General features: G+C 40.8%; 2 protein-coding genes across 5 annotated transcripts; one reads left to right on the top strand and one right to left on the bottom strand.

The window, feature by feature from the left end:
* The first annotated feature begins 377 nt into the window (after positions 1 to 377).
* LOC134011027 (afadin- and alpha-actinin-binding protein-like) lies at positions 378 to 13,777 on the top strand. Of its 4 annotated transcripts, none has more exons than XM_062450429.1 (14): positions 378 to 444; positions 1,886 to 2,029; positions 2,643 to 2,806; positions 5,299 to 5,502; positions 5,665 to 5,775; positions 5,921 to 6,056; positions 6,176 to 6,251; positions 7,572 to 7,752; positions 7,949 to 8,120; positions 9,437 to 9,567; positions 11,456 to 11,629; positions 12,042 to 12,159; positions 12,368 to 12,515; positions 12,751 to 13,777. In XM_062450429.1, exons 2-14 carry the CDS (start codon positions 2,011 to 2,013, stop codon positions 12,881 to 12,883), a joined length of 1,767 nt encoding a protein of 588 aa, XP_062306413.1. In that variant the 5' UTR covers positions 378 to 444; positions 1,886 to 2,010; the 3' UTR covers positions 12,884 to 13,777. The 4 variants fall into 4 exon arrangements, with proteins under 4 accessions (XP_062306413.1, XP_062306415.1, XP_062306412.1 ...); XM_062450431.1 differs by having other exon boundaries at positions 410 to 512; positions 7,973 to 8,120; XM_062450428.1 differs by having other exon boundaries at positions 410 to 512.
* LOC134011028 (vitellogenin-like) lies at positions 13,614 to 22,221 on the bottom strand. Its single transcript, XM_062450432.1, has 34 exons — positions 22,089 to 22,221; positions 21,920 to 21,940; positions 21,589 to 21,740; positions 21,244 to 21,495; positions 21,002 to 21,163; positions 20,764 to 20,912; positions 20,522 to 20,672; positions 20,268 to 20,425; positions 20,023 to 20,188; positions 19,818 to 19,943; positions 19,518 to 19,736; positions 19,215 to 19,432; positions 19,030 to 19,127; positions 18,806 to 18,930; positions 18,589 to 18,690; positions 18,383 to 18,502; positions 18,098 to 18,284; positions 17,912 to 18,005; positions 17,625 to 17,810; positions 17,401 to 17,542; positions 17,100 to 17,307; positions 16,521 to 17,014; positions 16,385 to 16,423; positions 16,224 to 16,286; positions 15,915 to 16,121; positions 15,671 to 15,813; positions 15,459 to 15,597; positions 15,238 to 15,361; positions 14,976 to 15,159; positions 14,799 to 14,893; positions 14,572 to 14,666; positions 14,270 to 14,435; positions 13,958 to 14,119; positions 13,614 to 13,853 (listed from the first exon to the last, which is right to left on the bottom strand). Exons 1-34 carry the CDS (start codon positions 22,126 to 22,128, stop codon positions 13,750 to 13,752), a joined length of 5,091 nt encoding a protein of 1,696 aa, XP_062306416.1. The 5' UTR covers positions 22,129 to 22,221; the 3' UTR covers positions 13,614 to 13,749.
* Between the last annotated feature and the right edge of the window lie 1,176 nt (positions 22,222 to 23,397).

Raw genomic sequence — 23,397 nt, 5'->3', positions numbered from 1 at the left:
GACATATATGATTTGGAGGAAAACCAATCTGCTAAATAAAACAATTTCTACATACTGTAGATGTGAATGTGTTGTATAAGTGGAAATACTGGATATGAAAAATTAAGGTAAATTGGCGACACGCAGCGTCAGCCTTTAAACAGTGATTCCAGAGCACGGAATGCATCATGGTTAATTTGAGGACAAAAAATAACTGCATTACAGGACTGCATCCCCAGGCCATGGATGTTTTGAAGGTACTACCAAAGAGTATATAAGCACATAAATTCTTTGGTACTACCGCTGACCCAAATTTTGCCGTAAAGGTCAACAGACTGGGATTACAGCCAATCAAGAAAGCAGGAGTTGGTTGCCTAACAACGCCTTAACCAATCACAGTACTGTTTGGCTTGTCAGTTTCTCTCCGAGTCCGGTAGCAAGTGGACAAGCTAGCTAGTGCTAGAGGTAGGTCACCAAAGCATATTTTAGAAAGACGGACAATAATTACACATTCTTATAATGGTGTGAAAACCGTAAGTGAAATTATTTGACGCATACTTGGGTTACAAATCTGTATGTTTTTGGTGACCCTTTTACGTTGCATTGATTGGCGCGATATAATTTTTCCAGCCAAAGCTAGAAGCTTTTTGGTTTGACAGCTGAGTTCGAGCTCCTGTCAGAACACAAGGCTACGCCACTAGGGTTAGGTTAATGCTACTAGTAGGGACTGCCTAGTAATTGTGATTGTGAAAAATGGTTGTGTTGGAACAACATTAGCTGCCTGCACGTTTCATTGTATGCTAACGTTAGTTAATTTATTACAGTTAACCAACTATGTCGCGTTTCAAAAAAAGGACTTCTACAGTATCTGTTTCTAACCTTGCAGTAGTAGCCACACACCGTCTTGTTCTAGTCTCGTTCTTGGCTGCTGTCCTGATAGTTGTGTTGTGCCTCCTTTTTAGTTTCAACCATGTATTGGCCTCGTTACCGACGTGGCATACAGTAACACCTCAAACATCTAACAAAAATTGCATGCTTTCCTTAGCTGGAAGACTTTAGGGTAATTTACAGAAGCAAAGATGTAATCTGGTTTAGCAAGTGAAATAATGGCCAGTTAATTAAATGTCTGAGTAGCTAAGCCATGTAGGCTGGCCATCTGTCCTGTGATTCCATTACATTAAGTATCACCATAAGGCACTAATGGACTGACTATAAAACACAATTTCAGCTCTTAACCATTTGCTATTAAACATTTCAACATGTGATTTAATCTTAGTGTGTTTTTGTTTTACCTCTAAATGTTAGCTAGTTCTGAAAAAATTTGCAAAGAGAGCAAAGTTTAGTGGATTGACAGTCAAGTATTTGTTTTTTTCTGTAGAAAAGTAGGCCTACACCATGTTTTTGATTAGGCTGCGGAAAATAGGCAAGACAAGATGTTAAATGTTTCATTCTTAAATGTGTGCTTTATTTCACGTGAAGCTGTTGTACTTCAAACACAAATGTGGCATTATGGTATGATTAACTTAGAAGTTTAGCACAATGGCCAGATCTTGACCTTTTTTGTTATCCAGCCTAGTTCTTGTCCCATATGCCATATTGTATTGAATGAGCATCATTAATGGTAGCGAGCTCCATTTTATGGCTCAATCTCTGTTGATTTAAAGACTGTCAGACATGTAATTTAATGTCTTTAAATTTACAACCCAAATTTGCCTCACTGTGCTACACAGGTCATTGCCGCTGATAAATGATTTGGCTGTGACCATCCTAATCCCCCTCTTCGGTCTCATCTCTCAACTTCAGGCTATCTTCTTTCCATTCTCTGTGATCATCCACTGCCCTGTGTAATCCCATGTGCCATGTGCACTGTTGAATTGGTGCTGCTAATCTGAACCCTCTATTTTAGGAGCTGTCTGCGTAGGCGAATTGGTGAGCTGCATGTGTCTGCTTGCGCAAAGCTGATGATCCAGACACATTTGGTGAGCTCTGTAGGCTGTTTGTTGTCTAGAGGGTGAGGAACACACTGCAACAATGCCTGAGTCTTCAGTAGGTGAGTACTGTCTTATAAAACAACATACACATTTGTTCTGTAGTACACAGTAGATATTGTTAAGTTGATGAGTTTCATACATGAATAACCACAACTTACTCTCGTCTCGTCTCTTTTGGTGCTCTACATAAATCAGGCCTCTAGTGTGATGGAGAAGATTAAATTGTCAGAAGTAACCGATTAATGCTATTTAAAGAGTGTGTGTGAAACTAACCTCAATTCCAGACCACACACATGCTAAAGGAATATTGCCTTGGTTTTTACTCCACGGCACAATCTTGTTTATAGGCCTACCCAATACATCTACACATCATTTCAATCATTGTAGACTCTGTATGTTATGCTGATAATAAAAAGGTATACTTTTTGCGGGGGTCAGTTGGCTGAGCGGTTAGGGAATCGGGCTATTAATCAAGAGGTTGCCGGTTCGATTCCAGGCTGTCAAAATGACGTTCTGTCCTTGGGCAAGGCACTTCACCTTACTTGACTCGGGGGGAATGTCCCTGTACTTACTGTAAGTCGCTCTGGATAAGAGCGTCTGCTAAATGACTAAATGTAAATGTACTAAAACATGAACGAAATGTCAACATTCCCTGTCATTTGTCCTCTACAGAAATCAAGGACATCTGCAGTTCTTCCAGATACAGAATGTCTCCTTTGAGGCAGCTCTGCCAACAATCTGTGCTCACTCTGCCAACGTCCAAACACCCCTACAACGAGCCAAGTGCCTTCTGCACTGAGGAGAACATGTCAGAATGCCTCTGCTACATCAATCAGGTAAACTGCATCTAATGTGTCAGTGTCAATTCCATTCTAATGACATTAAGAGGAATACATTTAGTGATAGTTTTGATCTGATGAGTGTCTTGTTTAATGTTCAGCAATGGCAAAGAGTGTCATAAATCGCCTTCACACCACATTAATATGTACGCACTAGGGCTGAACGATTAATTGAATTTGCGATTATATTGCGATGTGACAAAACGAGATTTTGTAATCGCAAAGGCTGCGATTTTACTTTGGTGCACGTTACACTTTACCTTGACGTGTACGATGGCCTCAGGCTCGACAGAACCTGACACTACAGACACTTTGCCAACTTTTCCTTTAAAAAATATGCTGTGCAGTGTCAAGTATGGTGCAAAACCTGCCTGGCTAACGTTGCCACCTCAAGGGCAGTGGCGCCATAATGCACGGGCTTACCTGGGCTTAAGCCCGGGGCCTCGACCAATCAGGGGCCTCTTAATAATAATACAAAATAAGTATGATGATAAACGTCCGTATTTGCGGTGTCATTAGTCTGCTCTACAGTGGCATCTGGTGTATGTGGAGGGAGCTCCCCCTTATCTAAACAAAATTTAACAAAATGTAACAAAAACTAGAGAGGGTACAATATCTGGGGAAATTGTAGGGTGTGCTTGCTTGCGTCGGTTGCCGATGGGTCCATTTAATATGAAACAAGCTGAACCCCCTTTGAGACAAGCTATTCTAACAACGTTGTCACCGGCAGTATTTTTCAGATGGAATCGCGATTCAAACAGTACCATCTGCTAACTGAAAATATGCCCCCAAAAGTGACTTTTTGGTCTCAGTCTAGAGCCCTGCGTGGAGAAGCTGAATTGTGCTACTACCAAGCTAGCCTAGCTGCTGTTGCTAGCCAAACTACACTGAGGGGATTGTTTGAATGCGCCGGAAATTAAAAACGTTTCTTTTGACATGGCTGTGGCATTGAAGACAGCGACGCACCACACAAGCTTGAGTTTAAATACATTATTTAATGTGACATTACTTACTGTACATGCAAGTCTTGAATTGCTTAAATGTATAATGCTGCTAGTACACCATGGCACGATACGATACTTGCTGTGCAACAGCAATGCACGTTGTATCCATGTGTCGTTGCTAACGTGTACTGACGTTGTGACGTAAGCTACCACTGAGTTCCCTTCGTTGACACGAGGCAGTTTTTGCCACAAAAACTGAATTTCAGCCTAAACCGTGCAACGGTACCTAAATAAAAATACAAGCAACTCAATCGCTACCAAGACGAAACTTTTGACACCGACGTTGTCTATGTAGTCCAAACGGATCCTTAGGGGGGCAAAAAGAAATTGATGTGCGGGCGGGGGGGCCTCAGAAAATGAAAAAGAAGTCCATAGCCCAGGGGCCTCAGGTGCTATTAAGACGCCCCTGCTCAAGGGGCAACACCACCAACCTAATTCCGCCCCCAAAAAAACACCACAAAACCGATGCATAGCTAAAATGCTGAACACCAGTGTGTCAAAAAAGCCAAATAACACCCGACAGGATCACTGATCGAAATGTTTCAAAGCGTAACTCCATTCATGTAAGAAATTACTCAAGCAGTAACAGCGTTCATCACGAAATACATGATGCCCCTCGGTGATACACATACAGTAGGATCACTATGGCTGTCAGTGCCATACTGTTTCTTTTAGGCTACTGACTGGATCAGAAATGTTCAGACAGTGTTTCTTTTTCGTTTCTTTTTCTTTTAGGATTGTAGATGCGTGAGTTCTAAATATTTACGTTTTTTTCCCCAAAACGGTAGCTAGCTAGCTTTAGTTAAGAAAGTGCAACGCACGTTATTAGCCTACGTTTAGCTTTGATTTACCAAAATATTTTCGAAGAGGTACAGGCGGTATGATTTCATTAATTTTTCTAACTTTGTGTTATGTTGCTGACTGGAGACAGTAGTATATATCTATATTTATTAATAATAAATCATATAATAATCGCATATTAAATCACAATTGCAATATTAGTCAAAATAATCGCAATTAACTTATTTTCCCAAATTGTTCAGCCCTAGTACGCACATTAAGTATTTTTTGATGTGTGGCATAAAAACAGCTATGAGCTAAGCCACACATCCAATCTGTGAGCCATACATGCGATCAGTGCTTTTCAGTTCAGCTCATCAGTGTTTAATTCATCCCTTAGGAAATTTTATTTGCACAGGTGCCACACATTTACATTTAGTCATTTAGTAGACGCTATTATCCAGAGCGACTTACAGTAAGTACAGGGACATTCCCCCGAGGCAAGTAGGGTGAAGTGCCTTGCCCAGGGACACAACGTAATTTGTCACGGCTAGGAATCGAACCGGCAACCATCTGATTGGTAGCCCGATTCCCTAACCGCTCAGCCATCTGACCACACATCACATTAAAACATATTAACATCCAAACCAAATACATTATAAGAACATAAATATAAATAAAATAAAAATTGCTGTCCCAATGTAGGAGATGTCCTCGCTGGGACTGCCGTCGGTGGGCGTTGAGTCGAAGGGGGGCTGTAAGCTGAACAACGTTGCCGTGCTGAACAGCATGTATGACCTGCTTCGGCTGCACCGGCGGAGCCTGCGAGCTGTGGAGGACTTGGAAGTGGAGCAGCTCAAGGCCAGCAGCAACATGGACTATCTGCAGCACAGCTACGCCAGGTTGAAGGTAGAACACTTGTCTGTCATGAACCGCTCACTCCCGTCAAGCCTGGGTGACCCTTGTCGGCGTGCATGTTTGTTTCGAACGTTCAGAGGGATTCTTCCGGAAGCATTTTCTTGGTTAATGAACCAGACTTGGCTTCAGCGTCTGTTTTATGTGTACTCGCAGGATCAACTTGAACTGTGTAGAAGGGAGAACACTGGACTGCTTGAGAGAGAGCGCCAACTACAGTTGAAAGTGAAGAGCTTGCAGAACTGCCTGAAGAATGAAAAAGAAGAGGTATGTTTGAGTTCAAAGTTCAGCTTAGATGTGGAACTGGTTTGCACCTCTCCTTTTCCCACTTTGAACGTAATCAAATACCTACTCCCACGAGAGAAAGCGAGCATGCTGACTGTAATATTAACGTCCATTGTTGCCTTGCCAGGTGCAGAAACATCAGAACATAATCGCTAGTCGAGCCACTCAATACAACCATGACATGAAGAGAAAAGAGAGAGAGTTCAGTAAACTGAAAGAGCGCCTGAATCAACTTCTGATCGACAAAAAAGAGAAGAAGCAAGGTAATAACACTAGGCTATATTGTGAGAATTTAAAACACACCAAATCGTAGATATATACATTTTCCACATCCTGCTATCCTCATTAGAAGACATTGTTAATCATTCTTTATTATTCGCAGCCATTGAAGTATTAAACTACATTGGACGATCTGATGGGAAAAGAAGCCTTTGGAAAACGGGTAAAACCGAGGGAAGGTAACTACAGTACACACATTCAGACTTCTAGGGCTTTCCCCACTCAGTCGACTAGTCGATTTTCTGATCGTTATGCTCTTGGTCGACTAAGATTTTTTTAGTCGAGCTGCGTATTGCAGTGTGAGATCTGATTCCCGCTTGTGTAACCATTGCTGAATTAAAGAAATGTTTTACAGAAATTGTAGATTATATTATTTAAGACAAATAAAGCAGCTCTAAAAATATATAATTTAAAAGTAAAGGTGTTACTGTTTACCCTTTCGTTAATCTGCGCTTTGTTTCATTTTTTTTGCACACGGCACGATCACAATTGGCTGCCGAACTACAAACTCTGCCATAGCCTACTTTGTAGGTGTTATTAGTCAAAATGGCAAAGAAATCTGTGGTATGGCAGCATTTCATTAAAGTACATTTACAAAGTACCGGGTGACGCGAAAAATGTTGACTGCAAACTCTGCCAACAACGGTTTATTTTTCATAGTTTGACGTCGAATATGATGTAGCCTACCACCTGAAAACCGTAAGTTGGCCTACTTCACTCATGCTAACGCGCTGGGTTGAAAAATGAATATGCGTATTAATATGGTTGATTTAAGAATCACATCCAAATCGATTGACATTATCTTCTCCGGCCAAGACAACAACATTTTTATCTGTTGCACTTGCACCATCCCCCACTAGTCTTCTACGTCAGTTCGCATGCTGCATTTTTTCAGGCAGTGATTAGCGCGCTCTGATGATTTGCATGTTAAACAAACAATATTTTTAAATTTGTAGTACATTGTAAGAGATAATACATAACCAATCAGGCATTTTGTATTATATCGGCATTCGGTAACAACAGGACTAGTGACACAAGACTTATTATTAGTAATAGCTTCATTTATAGTGGCTGAATCTGGAATGTCCAGCAGCTACATTGAGTCAGATCGGGAAAATGTTTGTACATTTATGTTTGTCTAGTTGTCAATCTCCCTTCTTACGTATGTATTTCTTTCATATTATCTCTTAAAACAGTAAGGTAAAACATCATACAAAAGGGTTTGATGAAAAACATTTGTACATTTATAGAAAAGAAAAAAAAGTTTCAAATTTTGATTAGTCGATTTTCAGAAGTGTTTACTCGAGTCTTGGTCGATCAAAGAAAATCTCAGTCGGGGACAGCCCTACAGACTTCTTTAATTAAGTTGCATATAAATAAAATAAAATGGGGTTTATGTAGTTAAGATGATGTTCTTGTTGCACTGGTGAAATACACACTATTATTATGACCTAACCACTGAAAGACTGTCAGAAATAAAATTGATTCATTTTTCTCAGGCACGAGGGTGATATGTACAAGACCCTTCTGAATGACTACGACAGCCGCCAGAAGGATCTGGTGGGGGAGAATGCAGAGCTGAAGAAAGTCTTACAACAGATGAAGAGGGAGATGGTGTCCATTTTAAGCCAGAGGAAACAGACCTTCAGAGACCAGAAACCCGATGAAAATCATGAACAGGTTGGTCCAGTAGTGGCTTTTATCTTCCATTTAGTGTGCTGTGTCAATAGGAAGCTCAGTGTTTCAGTTTTCACATTAGCTTTATCAGTCTATCTGTCCCCTTGGGTTTCATCAAACACAAAACTGAATGGCTTGAGAATAACAAACTGCCTGGCAACAATTGACCCTAAACCGCTTCCAAATAATAAGAGTGAAGGCTCAACCTCACCTCATGTCGCAGGCTGGCTCAGAGGAGGAGGAGGAGGTATTCGACTCTAGCAGGGAGAACCTGGAGCTGTCCTGTGAGCGGGCACGGGAGAAACTCACCAACAGCATCCGTCTGCAGTGGAGGAGACTCAAGAGCCACATGGAGAGACTCGACAGCCAAGGTAGACTCTGTGGCAGGGCCGGGGTGGGTAATCGGGAGAATCGGGAGAGTTCCCGGTGGGCCGCTTCACTTTTGGGCCGGTGGGCCGCTTCACTTTTGGGCCGGTCGAGGACTTTTTTGTTGTTGACATTTGTCACGTTAGTCTATCTTCTCAAAGTAGGCTACACATGTTCCGCATTCTGACACCTCAGCCTCTGCATGGGTTGTACCATGTGAGGGAGTTCTCCCCTCCCAAATAGAGTTGGTTGGGTCCATAGCGCGTCTTTTCCAAAAGGTTTTCTCAGATAGGCTACCGATAGCTGGGACGGGCGGCCCTACCGTAACTATACGCGTCAGGGAGGATGGATGGGAGCAGGGCCGGAGTGATGGCATCACAAGACAAGGTTTTACCAATTGAAAAACGTCTGTTTATTTTACATAAAGCTCAAAAAAGTATTTTGCGCTCACATAATGGACACAAATTTTCGCTTGCGCGCTTTGCGCGCTCGCATTAAGTGTAGAAGTGCATATCTTGCATCACATTAGACCCATACGTCCTAGGTTGGGGCAAAGCTCCGAATGTTTACAACGTCTGGCTCCGTGCCTGATTAACACTCGGATCGTTAAACAGTCTCAAAAATTGTAGCAACATAAAAAATAATACAATCCCTTTCTGTAATCATTATACCCCCCAGAAAAGTTCACTGCACCCACATTCAAATCAGGCTGCATCCGGCCCTGTTTGGTATACAAAAAAAAGGTCCGGTCTTGGGGCTGAAACTCCCGGGCTGAAAAGTGGCCCCACTCCGGCCCTGCTCTGTGGTAGTAGCGAATACAAGACCAGCCAGATGTCCATTAGCTAGTCACTGAATTCATAATGTGAGGTGCACATTATATTACTATAACAGTGTAATTGTATACAATAACATCACAGTACCTACAGAGGGCCAGCAATACTGAGACTTTACTTATGACTGGCCTTCTGTAGGTGCAATGTTTTCATGCACAATGGTCTTTATTTTTTCTGTTTATATAAAATTAATAACTATAGGGCATTTCCTTTAATGGCCACAACAAGCAAGAGTAAAACAGAGCTTTTTACTATTAATATTGAATATGTGGTAGTTATCCACTGACCTGTTCTCCATTCATTTAAACCTGGTCCGTATAATGTAAATCACAGGACCCCCCTGGACAAGTTTTTAGTTTCCATTCCCTTTTTTCAGTGAGGTAACACTTCATTCTGGGGTTTTAGTTATGGTTATTTAATACAAACACAAATCTAAAAGTATTTGTCGCAAGGATTAATGCTACAGGTTTGACATGGTTGCTGTTTAGCGTCCTTGGTCGGAGATAGAGCCAACATGGACACCATCCCCAGAGAGGCTCACGAGGAGGAGATGCACAGTTTGAAACTGGAGATTCAGCAGTGCAAAGACTTCATCCGCACACAGCAGCAGCTCTTGCAGGTATGGGCATCTTACTTGGATAGGCTGCAAAAGCTGTAATTATTTCTACTCAGCCTAACTCTGAAAACCTATTTGCCCCCTCTATGTTGTCAAAATGGGATTGAAAGGCATGTTTCTGGTAAAATAACTACATATTCCATCAATGAACGTTAACTACCGGATTTTTCGGGAAATAAGCCGCATTTTCTATAAACCGCACCCCACCAGAATGGGAGCTTTGTATTTGTAAATCTGAGTATAAACCGCACTGGAATATATGCCACACTTGATACGGGAACAATGATACCATGCAATGCACGAGTAGGCCTTTAGGCGATCTTACAGCATGCCATTGTGTAACACACTTCGAAAACGAAAGTAAGTAAGTGCGTAATGTATGTTTTATATTGCCCGGGAATTAACTAATATTGACCTTTTTTAGATGCGTGAGTTCTAAATATTTCGGTCCCCAAAGCGAAACGGTAGCTAGCTAGCTTTAGTTAGCTTCCGGGCTAAATTAGCTAGCATAATACTCGTAGTAATACTCGTAATACTCATAATCTACTGTTGTTTTGTTATAAAAACGTGCTTTAAACCGCTCCGAAATATAAACCGCACCACCACAAGAAAAATGTAAAATGAATGGATGACCGAGCACCACCTCCAGCTGAACCTCGCCAAAACAGAACTTCTCATCATCCCGGCTAAACCCTCCATCTCCCACGATCTCTCAATCACCCTGGGATCTGCGACGGTGACCCCTTCATCCTCTGCCAGGAACCTTGGGGTTACCATGGACGACGAGCTCTCCCTCACGGCCCACATTGCTGCGGTCTCCCGGTCGTGTAGATTCACCCTCTACAACATCCGGAAGATCAGGAGATACCTGTCTGAGCACTCCACCCAGCTGCTAGTCCAAGCACTTGTCCTCTCCAAGTTGGACTATTGCAACTCGCTGCTCGCTGGTCTCCCAGCATGTGCAACCCGCCCTCTTCAGAGGATTGAGAACGCAGCGGCCCGCCTGGTCCACAATCTACCCAGACGCTCCCATGTTACCCCGCTCCTCATCTCTCTCCACTGGCTACCTATCATGGCCCGTATCAGATTCAAGACCCTGGTATTGACCTTCCGAGCAGTGAACGGGACTGCACCCTCCCCTGCACCCTCCCCTGCAGCCTTACACCCCCACCCGTCACCTACGGTCTTCTTCAGACAACCGCCTGGTGGTCCCACCGCTCAAGACCGCCCGGTCCCAACACAAGCTCTTCTCCTGTCTGGCCCCCCAGTGGTGGAATCAACTCCCCACCTCCATCAGAGACACTGACTGTCTCTCCACCTTCAAGAAAAGGCTCAAGACGCACTTGTTCCGGGAGTACAACGGTACTTAGGAATGGTTCGCTTGACCCGATGTTAGTTTCCTCAAGGATCACAATGACTCTTGATTAGAGACTTGTTGCTCTTGTGGTTAGTGGTAACTGACTTAAATTTTTGTACTCGCTGTGATATATTGTTTTTATTATTGTTGCTTGCTTTTTCCACAGGTACACTTGCACTTATAGCAGTTCATGTTGTTTAATTGTAACTTGTTTAACTACATGCTCTTATGGTTCTTCCCTTTGGCACTTATTTTGGTTGTTCACAATGTGTGCTTCATGTTTTGGCTACTCGCAATGTTTTGTGGCTATCTCGTTGTTATGATCAGTGACCTATGCACTTTGTAAAGCTCTCTCTTGGAAGTCGCTTTGGATAAAAGCGTCTGCTAAATGAATAAATGTAAATGTAATGTAAATGTAAAATCGGGGTATAAACCGCGGTTTTATTTCCGAAAAATACAGTATGCTGTGCATCAGTCATATTTCCTGCTCTGCTCGTCGTGTTTATATATATCTATGGTCGTTCACCCTTGCAGCAACAGTTGAGCACGCCGTGTGACGAGGAGACGTCAGCCCTGCTCAACGACTGCTACATGCTGGAGGAGAAGGAGCGCCTCAAACAGGAGTGGAGGGCCTTCGAAGAACAGAGGAAGAACTTTGAGACTGAGAGGAGGAACTTCACGGAGGCAGCAATTAGACTTGGCCATGAGGTGCATGGAGCCTACCTTTGATATGTTTGACATCGGGTTTGTTTTCAGTTATCAGGTCAAATAACATGGAATTGCTGTTAAAGAGTAACTGATTGAAGATGACTATGGACTTTTTACAGGATACGTCAAAGAAGAGCTTTCAGTTTTATAATCCCAGTTCGGTTTAATGTTGACAAGGCTGAGCGGTGAGGGAATCGGGCTAGTAATCCGAAGGTTGCCAGTTCGATTCCCGGTCATGCCAACTGACGTTGTGTCCTTGGGCAAGGCACTTCACCCTACTTGCCTCAGGGGGAATGTCCCTGTACTTACTGTAAATCGCTCTGGATAAGAGCGTCTGCTAAATGACTAAATGTAAGATGGAAAGGGGTTATTTTGTGCGTGTGAGACTTATTTTACCCTATTTGTTCTGTAGAGACAAACCTTTGAGGAGGATCGTGCCTCGTGGCTCAAACACCAGTTTTTGAACTTGACTCCCTTTGCTGACCAAAAGAAATCTCAGATGTCAAAGTCTCAAAATGCCTTGTCAGTCTGTAAGTACTGATCACCTGAAAACCATCATCGGTATATTTAACCATACTTAGCTGTTCCTTATAAACAACATTGAAAATAAATGGATCTACAAATAATGTACTTTAGTCTACTTGTGGCTCCCACTAAAAGGAGGAAGCTTCAGAATGTGTATCAATACATAATATTGTGCAGTTCAGTGTATTATTCATGACCATCATCTTCTGGCAGGTACTGAGCCCGAGGCTAAAACTGTGTCAACAGTTCAACTGGATAAGTCACTAACCCACACAACTTCCTCAACACCTAGAGCTTCCCAAATGAAAATGCCATCCACAGCCAGCCTGCAAAGTACAATACGCCTTATCCCAGAAAACAGGTACTTTTACCATTGTCACAGTCTGTGTCACAGTCTTCTCAAAACAGAACAGAATAATACTCTATAAACTACACAAAACAACAAACGGATATGAAGAAAAGTGCTGAATAAGTACTGTGACTTCCTTTCATTAACCTAGATACTGCTGTGTCAAACATCATAAATACATGATATATACATATAAATCATAAGTCATAAAGTCTTTAATCTAATGCTGTTAAAATTGTATCTCCAGTCCAAGCACAGTCCAACCAAAGAGAGGGAGCCTGCAGGAATTGGGCATTGTCTTAAATGGGGATGTCACCTTCCAGCACAGGAACCTGAATGGAGAGGAAACCTTCAGAGGAGAGATAAACTGTTCCATTTAAAGCCACAAATTTGCATCATGGATATTTTGTTTGACAATCCATGGTTTATTGTATGACATATTGAGAGACACATCTGTATGGAAATGCCAAACAAAATTTGTTTGTCTGTAGAATTTCTGAAACTGTTTTTATGTTTTTAAAATATTAATTGAGAAACCTGGTCAATTGGGTTTTTGGTACCATATTGAGCAGTGTTTGTTTGCTGCTGTGTGATTGTGTAAATGAATGAGAGAAAAAGATTATGGATTGTAATGTTTTGTTGCTAGATTATATTTCTATGTTTAGGAATTGTGTTTATTGTCATTGTATGTAGTATTGCACTGTTTCTTGCAGTGTAGTCTAGTTTTTTATTGATGAATGTCTTGTGTAAGAGCTGAGAAGAAACAGTCAGACTGATGTAAATTATTTTCTTTCTTGAAACATGACATTGTTTTAGAATGTACTTTTAGAAATATGCTGCTGTTACACTGAATGCAATTACATAAGTGTAGTTCTTGAAAATTAATGTTAAAATGTATTTTTCCAGATTGGATTGTGTTGAAACCGAATAGTGAAAAATGAACTTGAGGTGTTGTGTGGCCGAGGACAGATCTTTCTAAAAGTTAAGTGAGTAGGTATGGTAGAATGATTATTTTTTACTCAAACTCATGAATGTTTATGGTTTCTTTGTGGTTTTCCTTTATTTTGCATTCTGCCGATAGAGGAAAAGAAACATAAGAACTCTAGAGACTTTCAAGTTTTTTAAACGTTCTCAAAATTTATTTCAACTTAACTGATCAAGCATGAAACATATAAGGATACATCCCGACACCTTTAAATTAAAACTCAGCTGTTAAGAGCTTTTATGTTTCTGCTCCGCCAGGGCACTAAGCACACTCAGCAGTACAACGACAGGCCACATGGGCATCCACTGTCTCCCTCATGTCCACACTCTTCTCATAGATGCTGGTCAGCTGACTCAGGATAGAATCTAAAAAAGACAAGAAAGGAATTGCAGAAACAACTGCATAGTGATTTGTGCTTTGAATGTATTACATTCCATACAGTTTATTAAATCAATCATTCGAGACTCACCATTTGGCTGACAGTGGAAGCCAATGGTGACAGGGGTGGTCTTCACTGGGTAGCAACCGTCCAGACAGCGCAGCACAGGCTCAACAGAGTAGCATTTGGACTCCTGGCCATTGACAAACATCTGCTTCTCCAGCTTTACAGATTCAAGCTTCATACGACATTCTAGAATATAAAAGTATGGTTAAGTTCTGCATAGACAAAATACACTTTTCATGGTTAGGTATGGAATAATAATAACCTACGCTGAACTTTTCACACAAAAAACGTCAGTTTAGTTATTGGTTCTCTGTAAAATACGGAACACTGTTTTACCGGTGGTGTCACGGCAGCTCTCAGCTGGAAGCACCCAGGAATGAGCAAAGCTGACTGGGCTCTTGCTCAGGCGTCCATTGGGCATGCGGAACTCCTGTCTGACTTCCCCATCAGCTTTACCACAGATACCACAGGTCTGACCCTTCATCCAGTCCACAACTTGGACCTAGTACAACAATAAATGGAGGATCAGTTATGTACAGTATGAATAGGACATCTCTTATTAAGTTATTTAAATGTTAGAAGAATTGTAATCAAGTGTTGCTTTGCTTTACGCTGCCTTTTGTGTTGGAGTTTCTTACCCTCCATGAGTTATTATCGAAGTACACTTCATGAAGACCATGGCTTGAAGCCAAGAGAGAAACCCCATCACCATTTTGCTTGATCTGGATGGAACCTTAATAAAAAGTGGTAATTTTGTTTCCTTGCTAGTTTTGTGGTGTATGGTTGTGGATTGTATTCTCATGAGATCATAGCTGTAGTAAATGAATCAAGGGAAAGATTTTACAGCAGAAGTAGCACAACTAACCGGTTGGATGTTGGTATGGGAGGTTATTGGTTGGAATTTCCATTCCATTAACCTTCACCAGCACATTGTTGTCCTTGATAGACAAGTCAATATCACTGAAATAGACACAAACGGTTAAACTTAATATCATGTTATTAATTTTCAAATTTTTACATCCAGTCCTTAGATGGAACTCACATGTTAGCTACTTTCACGTTGATGTGGTTCTTTTCATAGGCGTGATCTTTCTTCAGTAGAACCATAAATTTGAGGTCTTGTGTGCAATCCTGAGCCACAACTTGGTAGCAGGAGAGCGGCATTTCACTCTGGTACCTCTTGTTGTTGAATGTAGTCAGTGTGTTTCCATCCATGCTACATTCAGCTGTAGAAGAAATTGGTTAGGATATATCTTTTTCTTTTTTATTTAGATATTTTCATTCATCAAAGTGTTTCATATCACCTGCATTGGCCTGGGCGAACAAGTAATGGACTCTATTAACAATGTTGTCATCTAAGGGATCGAGCCCACTGTTATCAAAAGGTAAAGACATGGGAAGGACCACAGCCTGTTTGTACAGTGTCATCTGTAATTTAGAAATAATTTTGTGAGAAGATAACGGTGATTTTGAGTTTGAAAAACAACCACAATTTTTATTTTAACTTGAACCATTTTCCACTCACCTTTGCGAATTTCAGAATGATATCAATAGTCTTTTTGGATGTTGCAACCATAGTCAGAGAAATCTGTTTGTTACTATTTTTGGCTTTAGTCTGCACCATTCCTGCTAGGGAGGCTGCATCGGAAATATGTGCAGATACACTGTAAAAAATAAAAAAGCTGGTAAATGATCTGGCTAGCAACATGTTATGGAGAAATAAAGAGAACATCCTACCTTTTAGCATAACGTCTAACAGCACTGGGAAGTTTGTTCCAAGAAACCGTCAAACGACCTGCTTCTCTCTGGGCAACAAGACCTGTCTCCGCAGTGATGAAGGTTTCATATTCTTTGCATTCAAGACCCCAGGCAATCTTGGCCTAGTGAGAGACAGGTTTGTACAGTTTACTACCAAAAAGCCATACAAAAACATTGTGTCAGACCCTGACTAAAGGATTGCTCATGAGATATTGGTTCTTACTGTGACTTTGTGTTGGCTGAGCAGAATACCATCAGCACACATCATCCAGTTGTCACCCTCAGCCAGAGCAGCAATGATGATCTGTGCTCTGGATGTAGCTTGGTCCATGTAAGCAGCAACCTGGTATCCCTGCATTTTACGGTCAACTCTTATAGCACGGATGAGGATTGCCATAGTAGGAGAAACAGCATTTCCAAGGAACTTATTCTGAAAACACAAACAGGCATGGTGAGACAATTCCTCCCGTATTTATCCTTTTTCCATGAGAAACATCCTGTTGAGGATGTTTCTTATATATATAATTGTTACCTGTTTGTTGATTGCCTCAAAGCTGGAAGCACTGCTTCTGCTGGATTGAGAAATGACTTGAGACTGAAAGTGAAACACAAATTACAATGATATCCTGTATCTTTTTGCATTTTAATTATACACCAATTTAAAGTATATGTTACAGTGAAAGCAGAACTCACCCGTTTCTGATGGTTCTTATTGAATGTTGGAATCTTTACCTGTTAGGAAACAGGGGTCATTTGAACATTATGTCATATTCTTGATAGTCAATTTAAAAAAAAAAATTCACAAAGAAAATACTTTTAGCATAATTACTCTGGACTGGCGACCACTGGAGGAGCTGGAAGAGCTGGAAGAGCTGGAGCTAGAGGAACTAGAGGAACTGGAAGAACTGGAGGAACTGGAGGAACTGGAACTTGAGGAACGGCTGCTTGAGCTTAGTTTGCCATTTCTGCTGCTGCTGCTGCTGCTGCTGCTGCTGCTGTTGTTGCGAACTCTCTTGTTAAGTGCGACAGCATTTATATCAAGGATCTTTCTTTTGGCCTGGGAGGATGAGCTGGATGAGCTTGAGGAAGAAGAGGATGAGGAGGAAGAGGAAGACCGAGAGCTGCTGGAACGAGAACTACTGGAGCTGGAGGAAGATCTGGTACCATTCTTGCCAAGCAAGACTTTCTTGAGTTTCAACAGGACATTTTTTGCATTGGGAGCTTCATCATCTTCGTTCAGATTGATAACTTTAATGATCTTCTCAGCTGCCTTCAAGCCAATTTGTACCTCCATCTCCAGTTTCTCAATGGCGGGTCCAGAAGCTGCCAAAATACATTAAAAATATAAATTTCACAAAAACAACGTATAAAGAGTTTTTGTCGTATAATGTTTTGTCAAAATTCTTGCCTGGCACAATGGTTGCAAGAGCTGAATGCTTTCCAATCAGTTTGTAAAGTGGAGAGTTTTTGCTGAAGGCCACATTCTGAGAGGCAACTTCAAGACATGCTTTGAGACCAAAGGTAGTGGTTTTAGCACAAAGAGTCTTCTTTAATACTTTAATGTAAGGCTTGATGTTGGAGGGCAGATCAGAATTAATGATTTCAGAAGATCTTGACTGTAAAAGAAGAAAACAAAATTGTACAACATTTCTATTGCATTTAAGTGACTATTGATTTAAAAAAAAATGAAATACTGCAAACAAACTCACCCAACTATTAGCAAGAGAGGAGGACATTTTGGATGACAACTTCTCCCTGGAAATCGATGCTAAGGCTTTAGCAGGAATCATGGGTGTAATTCTTTCAGCAGGGAGATCCTCCACATTTCTTGCAATAGCAAAGGTCTCAACTCTGTTGAAGGAAGACCAACGTTTCTAAATAGTGAAAATGTAAGTTTTTTCAAACATTTGATCGAGGAAGAGGTTGGACTTACCGTGCTGCTACAATGTGAGCAGGAGCAGGTACAGGCAAGGCCTCAATCTTAAAGTTGCCGTTTGCGATGTCAAGTCTGGCTGCTAGTTTAGCAGGTAAAATTGAGTAGACCTTTCCTCTTGTCATCACAGCAGCCTGCATCAAACCGGTGTTCAACCCCATCACAGCAAAGGTATGCACAGAAAGGCTATAAAAAAGTTACAGTTATTTAATCAACCTGTCAGTGTGACATCAGTGACAAAGTCAAACAATATATTTGTAATCAGACAATACACATTTTAGCCCGACCTTGGTTTGACCTCAGCATGAAGCTGAATGTCTGTTTGTAACAAGTGAGCAACGTGGATTGGCTCTGGCAGAGCTGGTGTGAAAGTGGCTTTAACTATTGACAAAAAATTAAAACAAACAATGCTCAAGTAATGAGCATAAAAGACCAAAAAATTATGAGCTGTCTAAAGTGTTTGCAATACTTACCATTGATATCTGCAGCAGCCACAGCAGCAGTATAGAGACCAAGCTCCATGGGCAGACCAGCAGCTGTGGGGAAGATGCGACGCACCTCTGCAGCCAGCAGGGGCTTAGTGTACTGGAAGGAGGTTCCAGACAGCAGTGCTTTTAGAGCATGTGCTCCCAGTGATTTAGCAGAGGGACTGGAAGCCAGCTGTAAAAAAAATATGAAATAATTCAGGGATGTAAATTGACACAATTCTTCATCTCAGCCTAATAAATGCTGTAAGTCTTAAATGTCCTTGGCCATACCTCAATGGCCTGATCAATGATGGTCCTGTCAAGGTTGGCAAAGGCAATTTCCTGTCCAAAGAATTTCACATGAATGGAGGCCAAAGGTTTGTTCAATGGCAAGGATCTCCAGTCCATCAACTGTGGAAAGAAGAAATAATCAAATCTAGTTTGCAAATCTGTGCTTTACATCAGTAGAAATATTTGTTAAGAATCTTGAAACATACAGCCTTAATGACGCGTCTCATCTTTGTGATCCTGTCAGCATTTTCAGCAGCCTGGGGAATTTTCAGAAGAGCCTCCTGGAGTCCTTCAGTTGCCACTCCAGCCTAAGAAAAAGTGATTTCTTTGTATGAAATACAGAAAACTAAAAACAATTGTAAATTGAATACAAACAATATATATACATATATGCTGTATACATGATCATGATATATATTTTACCTCCAGAACATCAGCAGCTACACCAGCAATGTAAATGCGTGACTTGGCTACCACAGCTCTGGGCAATAAGGTGGCAGCATCATTGATGTAGAAAGCACTGGCAGCAGCACCAATCATCAGAGGATCTTAAATAGGAGAAAAGCCAGAGTAGTTCCATTTATAATTTCTTAATAAAGTTCACTGGCAAATACAATCATAGTTCTTGCATGAGTAAATGTGCTTACGGTGATAGGCATCCAGATGAATAGCTCTGCTGAAGCGACTGCTCAGCCTGTTCAACCTGGAGCTGAGAATCTTCATTGCAACATTGCATGCTGCGGCACTACAAATGCATAATCAAACCGTTTAATCAACCTTGATGAAAGACAGAGAGATATGTTTTGACAAATTATGGGAAAAAAGGTCTTACACTGGAGCAAAGTCAGGGGCAGTGCTCCTGGTCAGGGACTTCATGTGAGAGTAGGTGAAGCTGGCCACCTGCAGATTTTCCTCTGTCTTCAGGATGTTTGCAAGGGTAGTCACAAGACCCATCGAAGGCCTAGTCTCAAACAGCACAACGCAAGCAACCATGCGGAGTTCTGGGTGGAGAGCCCTGTCCGTGAAGAGCTGCACAGCCACTTCCTGAATCTAATTCACAAGGACAAATGTTGGCTTTATAAACTCCATAGATGGAAACATACCGCAAACTTTCTGATATACTCATTAAGCTCACCAATTTGGGCTCCCTTTTTGCAATATTTCTGAGGGCCAAGATAGCATCAACCTGGACTCTCAAAGGCAGAGCAGTTTCTGCAGTTCCGAGCATGGGCAGGAGCTTGATGATTGGCTTAAGACTAGCAGGATGACCAGCATTACCAAGGACTTTCAGAAGCAGGGAAAGCTCATCAATTCTGTCCTGAGAAGCAGCTTCAGTGGCAAGGTTTTGAATGGGCTGTAAAGGTTGAAAGACACATTAGGTGGCTCGTTATGTGTAATAACTTTCAAGTGATTGATGTAGAAATATTTGCTTTACCTTTACAAGTTCAGAAGGGCAATTGGGTTCTGTGTTACAGTATTTGAAAACCATGGTACCATAACCAAGCATTGCAACCTCACGCAGAGCTGGTTGTGCTTGAATTTTGTGGTGAAAAGCCAGTTCCTGGTTGAGGAAAAGTGATGAATTTACATGATGTTGTATTTATCAAATTGACATAATATTCACATGAAGATGTACCTACCTGAACAAGCTTGACACTATCCATATTAGCTGTCACCATGTGTACACCAGCCACAAGAGCTTGAGCTGCCTCAGCAACGGTAATGTCACCGGCGATAAACTTCTCCTTGATAAACCGGATTGCAACAGCAGATCCAATAGATGGAATAGCATCCAGGATCCAGTGTCTGAAAATAAGTGTTGATATTGTCTGTTTCACCAGAAGTCAGAGTGTGGTCCAAACAACTGCATTTTCTGAGAACCTACCTGAAAGCTGGTTGGGCCTTGAACTGAGACCAGATGGCTTCAATATTCTCCAGGCGGGCTGCACGTAACAGCTGGATTAGCTCCACAAACTTCAAAGGGGCATCTTCATGAACCTCAGCAATGTTGTATTTGACCAAATGATTCAGAACCTCCACAGCCTAAAGATAATGAGAAACATTGTCAATAATCAATCACATTATCAATAAACGTCAAATTACATTTGAAACTTAACACATTTAATGTATTCACTTTACCTGTGCCTGTGGGTTGTGTATCTTAAGAAGATGAATGGGTGTCTGAAGAAGCTCAGAAGCAAACTCATACTGCAGCCATCCACGGTGGCTATACTCTTCTTCAGCAGGCTTAAGTGGAGTCTTCTGAATCTCAACAAATGTCCAGACTTGTCTTTAAAATGAACAAATGAGTACATTAAACATTTGTAGCATTATAAAATGATACATATCTGAAAACGTCTTCATCATGTGAGTCTATTTACTTTGCCTCCATCTGTGCAGCTCCGGTCATCTCGTTGAATGGAGAGAACTGATGAACCTCAGTAACAGTGGCTTCCATGATCAGAGCACCATTGTCAGTTGGCTTCATGATGTAGTTGTAGGCTGCAGCTCCCCTCAGGTTCTTTCCAGCCTGTAAAGGTAGAAAGCAACATTGCACTACAATGTGGTAAATGTCTACCAATAATCTATTTATAAGGATTTTTTTTTTTTTTATCCTACCTGCTGACAAGCCACACATTTCTCAGTGTAAGCCAAACCAAAGTCCTTCATGAGTCTCTCCTGGCAGTTATTCAGATCCTTGGTCTTGGTCAAATGGATGCGCTCAGCCTTAGTGTCCTCATTGATGACATAGTGGGTCTTGCACACTCCCTGAACTCCAGCCTGCAGAACGTAAATGGAAGATGAGAAAGGAACATCATGTGCTGGGATTTGTATTTTCCCTTAGAATATAGAAGTCAGACCTCTTGCAGCTCATAGACGTTCTGTGTCTTCTTTATGTTCAGCTGAAGGATGTTCAAGATGCCTCTGTGGATATTCAACACCTTTGTAGATACATCAGAAGAAGCGAATATCTTTCCCACAACTCCATTGGCATACTCAAACTTGATGGGTTTCTGGAGCTGAGCAGCCAGAGCTGAAGTGAGCTTTGCAGCTGGAAAAAAACGATCTTTGGGCCAGACACCACTGTACTCAAAGATCTCTGGGTCCACAAGCTACAAGGAAAAGCAAACTCAGTATTAAGAACATTGTGCTTTGAGACATTTAAATACAAATGTTCAACTAGATGTAGGATACAATGTGCATACCTTCAGCACATAGATATCTTGGGCAACTGCGCCAATTAAAACTTTGCTGATGAGTTTTGATCCTGCTCTTGCCAGACCTTCCTCAGGCAGACCGCTCAGGTGTACTGCTTCATACTTGTACACATAGGTATTTTTGGCAGCAAACTCAGGTGCTGTAAAAACAATTTAAGACATAATTATAGTGCCTTTAATCTACTAATGTGTAAATACTGTATGTAATATTATTATATTTCATACAAAAAAAAAATTGTTTTGCAATAAACTATTGCTGACCCAAATGGTACAATCAGTGTGATGTTGTATTGAAAAAGTGTGAAAATGTGGAACTCACCAAAGTTAAGATCTTGACTCGCTAAAAGATGTGGAATTCAATTTTTGTAACAGTTATTAGCAATTCTCTTAAAATTGTTAGTGTTACAATATTACATGCATTACGTAAAACATGAAGAACAGGAAAAATCTTTGATATACCGCAAACAGGAAAAAACTAATGTACTTACCCACAAGGGCTAGAGTCAGGGCAAGCACGACCGTTCTCATGGTGGGATGAGGTGAGATGAGATAAACAACTCCTCAGAAAGCCATTTTATACAAAATCTTTGTTGACAATGTTGAATTATTAACTTATGTCAGATTTCACACTCTTATGTAGGCAGCTGATTGGTTTGATGACTTGCCTGGCTCCATCCATGAAGGTTAGGTCAACCTGCCCTAAAGCAACTTAGCATGCCAAAGATCAATGTTCTCTGGTTCATTTGAACTACATCTGAAAGTAATTTGATGCAACAATTTGTATATTGTCATATCTAAAATTAGGTTCCATATGACATATAATATGAATACGTCATATAACAGAATTTAAAAAGAGGTCAAATGAAAAGATTCTGGGTTGTTTGACTATTGTTACTTATAACACTACATGGGAGCTTTTAAAAAAAATGTTTTTACCCCCCTCAAGCTACTGTAAAATTGAATTTAAATGCAAAATGTTGTGTAAGTACATGCAGTGAAACTACTCCCAAACTTTGTGAAAACAAAAGATAAATTACGTAAACCAGCTGACTGGTTTACCTTTAGCACTGTTGAAGCATTACTCTGACAAGGATAGCTCTCCAAGACAAACCATTGCAAAAATAGTTCTGAAAGACAACACAATTTACTCAATATCAAAAGTATTTTTTTATATAATAATAACATATAACATACTTAACTGTAGAACAATAACAGTTTAATAATTTAACAATAATGATTGCTGTAAAAACTTTGACGATTATATTTTTATGAATTTGTTTATTTGTTTCATAACTAGATTGCAATCTGACAAAATAAGACAGAACATACATAATAGAATATGTTGGAAATGTAACTAATTTCATTGGTCCAAGCAACAAATCAAAAAGCTTGTGCTCAGGAACATTGTCAGTCATTTAATGGTCATTCAAACCTTGGCCAGTTACAGAGAATGGGAAATACTGCCACATAATAGATAAGATGAACCACCAAAGAGTCAATAATGGTTGGCTTGACCTGGAGAAGTGTGTCTTAGTTCACAGAACTACTGTATGAAGTAGAAATAGTTGCAGAAATTGTTGCAGTATAGTGCATTCACTTATAGTTTACATTATAATCTTGAAAAACAATTATTATTTTTTTTACATATAATAAAAAGTTACAAAAATTTTATTACACTAATCCCACTAGTAATATCATAGTTTTTATGATTTTACATCATCATGGATTTTTTAAATGGATGTTTTTAAATACATCTATTCAACCTACATCTCTTTTATAAAGTCACACAAAAAAACA

This window comes from Osmerus eperlanus, chromosome 24, assembly GCF_963692335.1.
Source record: "Osmerus eperlanus chromosome 24, fOsmEpe2.1, whole genome shotgun sequence".
Classification (NCBI taxonomy): domain Eukaryota; kingdom Metazoa; phylum Chordata; class Actinopteri; order Osmeriformes; family Osmeridae; genus Osmerus; species Osmerus eperlanus.
This window is presented reverse-complemented; position numbering and strand designations above follow the sequence as displayed.